This window comes from Homarus americanus, unplaced genomic scaffold (assembly GCF_018991925.1).
Source record: "Homarus americanus isolate GMGI-L3 unplaced genomic scaffold, GMGI_Hamer_2.0 scaffold1714, whole genome shotgun sequence".
NCBI classification, from domain to species: Eukaryota; Metazoa; Arthropoda; class Malacostraca; order Decapoda; family Nephropidae; genus Homarus; species Homarus americanus.
The window spans coordinates 3,921-5,772 of NW_024719956.1; the positions used below are offsets into that span (position 1 = coordinate 3,921).

Sequence of the window (1,852 nt, forward strand, 5' to 3'; positions counted from 1 at the left end):
CTACACCAGCGGGTATAATTTGATGACATTACTTGAAGTGAATTGGCCTTATTTTAAAAAATCAAGGATGGTTGGTAAAGGACTACTGAGTCAGTGGGTAAGTGTCACATTTGGGGTACTGGTCTTATACAGCAAATAGAGCTCAAAAGCTACTTTTTAAATGGAAATTTGGGGGGGGCGTCTTATGCACCCCGCCGCCTTATAGGCCGTGATATACGGTAATGTTCGTTGTAGGAGTTTCGTTCGTTATAGCAATCTCAATTTTACAGGTAAAACCGTTCGTTATAGGAATATTCGTAGTAGGATCCGTTCGTTATAGCATACCCCACTGTGTATATATATATATATATATATATATATATATATATATATATATATATATATATATATATATCAATCCCTCACGAATGTCAAGGGTCTACTGTAGTGGTTTAATAATGGTGTTATACACTTAAAGACCTTAGTTGTTGAAGTGCAGTAATAACATAACAACTGATTTCCTTTAAACGGTTCAGATAAGCAGTTTTATCCCCAACCCCCACCCCATATATCCACTTTTTGTGGACTCACATTTTCCGGACTGGGGTCTGCCCTAATTAGTCCTATTTATCGAGGTTCTACTGTATTAATATTAATAGCTAATGTGCTCCTTTGACAGGTTGTAGAAGGTGACCCAAGTAAAGTGCTGAGAGTGCAGTATGTGTGGGTGTTGTGCCGTGATCAGACAGAACTTGATGCTCGTGCTGCCTGGAGAATACTGGACCTATCAGCTCAGAGCACTGAACAATTTGTATAACAAATGTAGGGGTAAAGGTAATGGTAATATTGTGGTAGTTTTGTATCCCAATTCAAGTAGAACTGCAACAGTTATTGATTACATTCGTGCACTTGTCATCCGTGACTGGAAGTACTTCTAGGGCCATTTTAGACCTTGCAAAGTTTTACCCTGGTCAGAACATTGTTATGATTAAAATATTTTAACGTGTTATGGTGGGGATCATATGTACAAAATTGGTTCTAATGAATCACTGAATTTGTTTGTAGAATATTATTGTAATTTTATGAGAAGTGTTTGAGTGAATGAACCCTTCTCAGATGAGTTGTTGTTATTAGTTGATGCACCAGTGTATTGATTTTGGAAAATACATGTGAATGGCTATCTAGTTTGTCTGTGGACTATGAAAACTGAAAGTGAAACCATTATATAGAATTAGGTATTCATCATCTTCATTATCATCCATACTCGATATTCGCAAAGCAAATTGAAAAGCAATAATATCCGTGAAGATGGCATATTGCCATTGTTAGATGTAATGAAACTATAAAGTACCACGAAAGTGAAAATCACTAAAGTAATGAGCAAAGTTTACATGTTAAAGGGTCTTTTGGTACCGGCCAAAACCACTTCCATTCCCCACTGGCAGATTCAACTAACTGGAACTAAAATGAAATAATAATAAAAATAAAATTCCTCCAATTTACGAGGCTGGCGAGTTGGCCATGTAGTTATTAGCCAAGGTCTTGGCTATAAATACCTCCACACACATTCACTTCTCCACCCATGCTCTTCATTTTTCTTGTTTTATATTATATTTCCATTTATTTCCAAGCTGTAATGGAGTATTGTAGTACATATTGTAATGATTTTTCAACTTTTATAGTTTCATTATAAGTAACAATGTCCCGCGGCAGTGCATTATACTTGCGAAAGTGGTGAGAAAGTGTGCCAATTTGAATGCTAGGCACATTTGGGATGTACTGCGAAATTATATGTATATATATATATATATATATATATATATATTTATATATATATATATATATATATATATATATATATATATATATATAT

At 34.8% G+C, this 1,852-nt stretch overlaps 1 protein-coding gene across 1 annotated transcript; it reads left to right on the forward strand.

Moving 5' to 3' along the window:
* Window positions 1–656: 656 nt before the first annotated feature.
* Window positions 657–1,756, forward strand: LOC121860331 (mitochondrial import inner membrane translocase subunit TIM44-like; the record flags this gene model as incomplete). The annotated part of the gene is given in 1 exon segment (XM_042357399.1): window positions 657–1,756. A coding segment is annotated over 1 exon segment (140 nt), but the record flags the coding sequence as incomplete, so codon positions are not given.
* Between the last annotated feature and the right edge of the window lie 96 nt (window positions 1,757–1,852).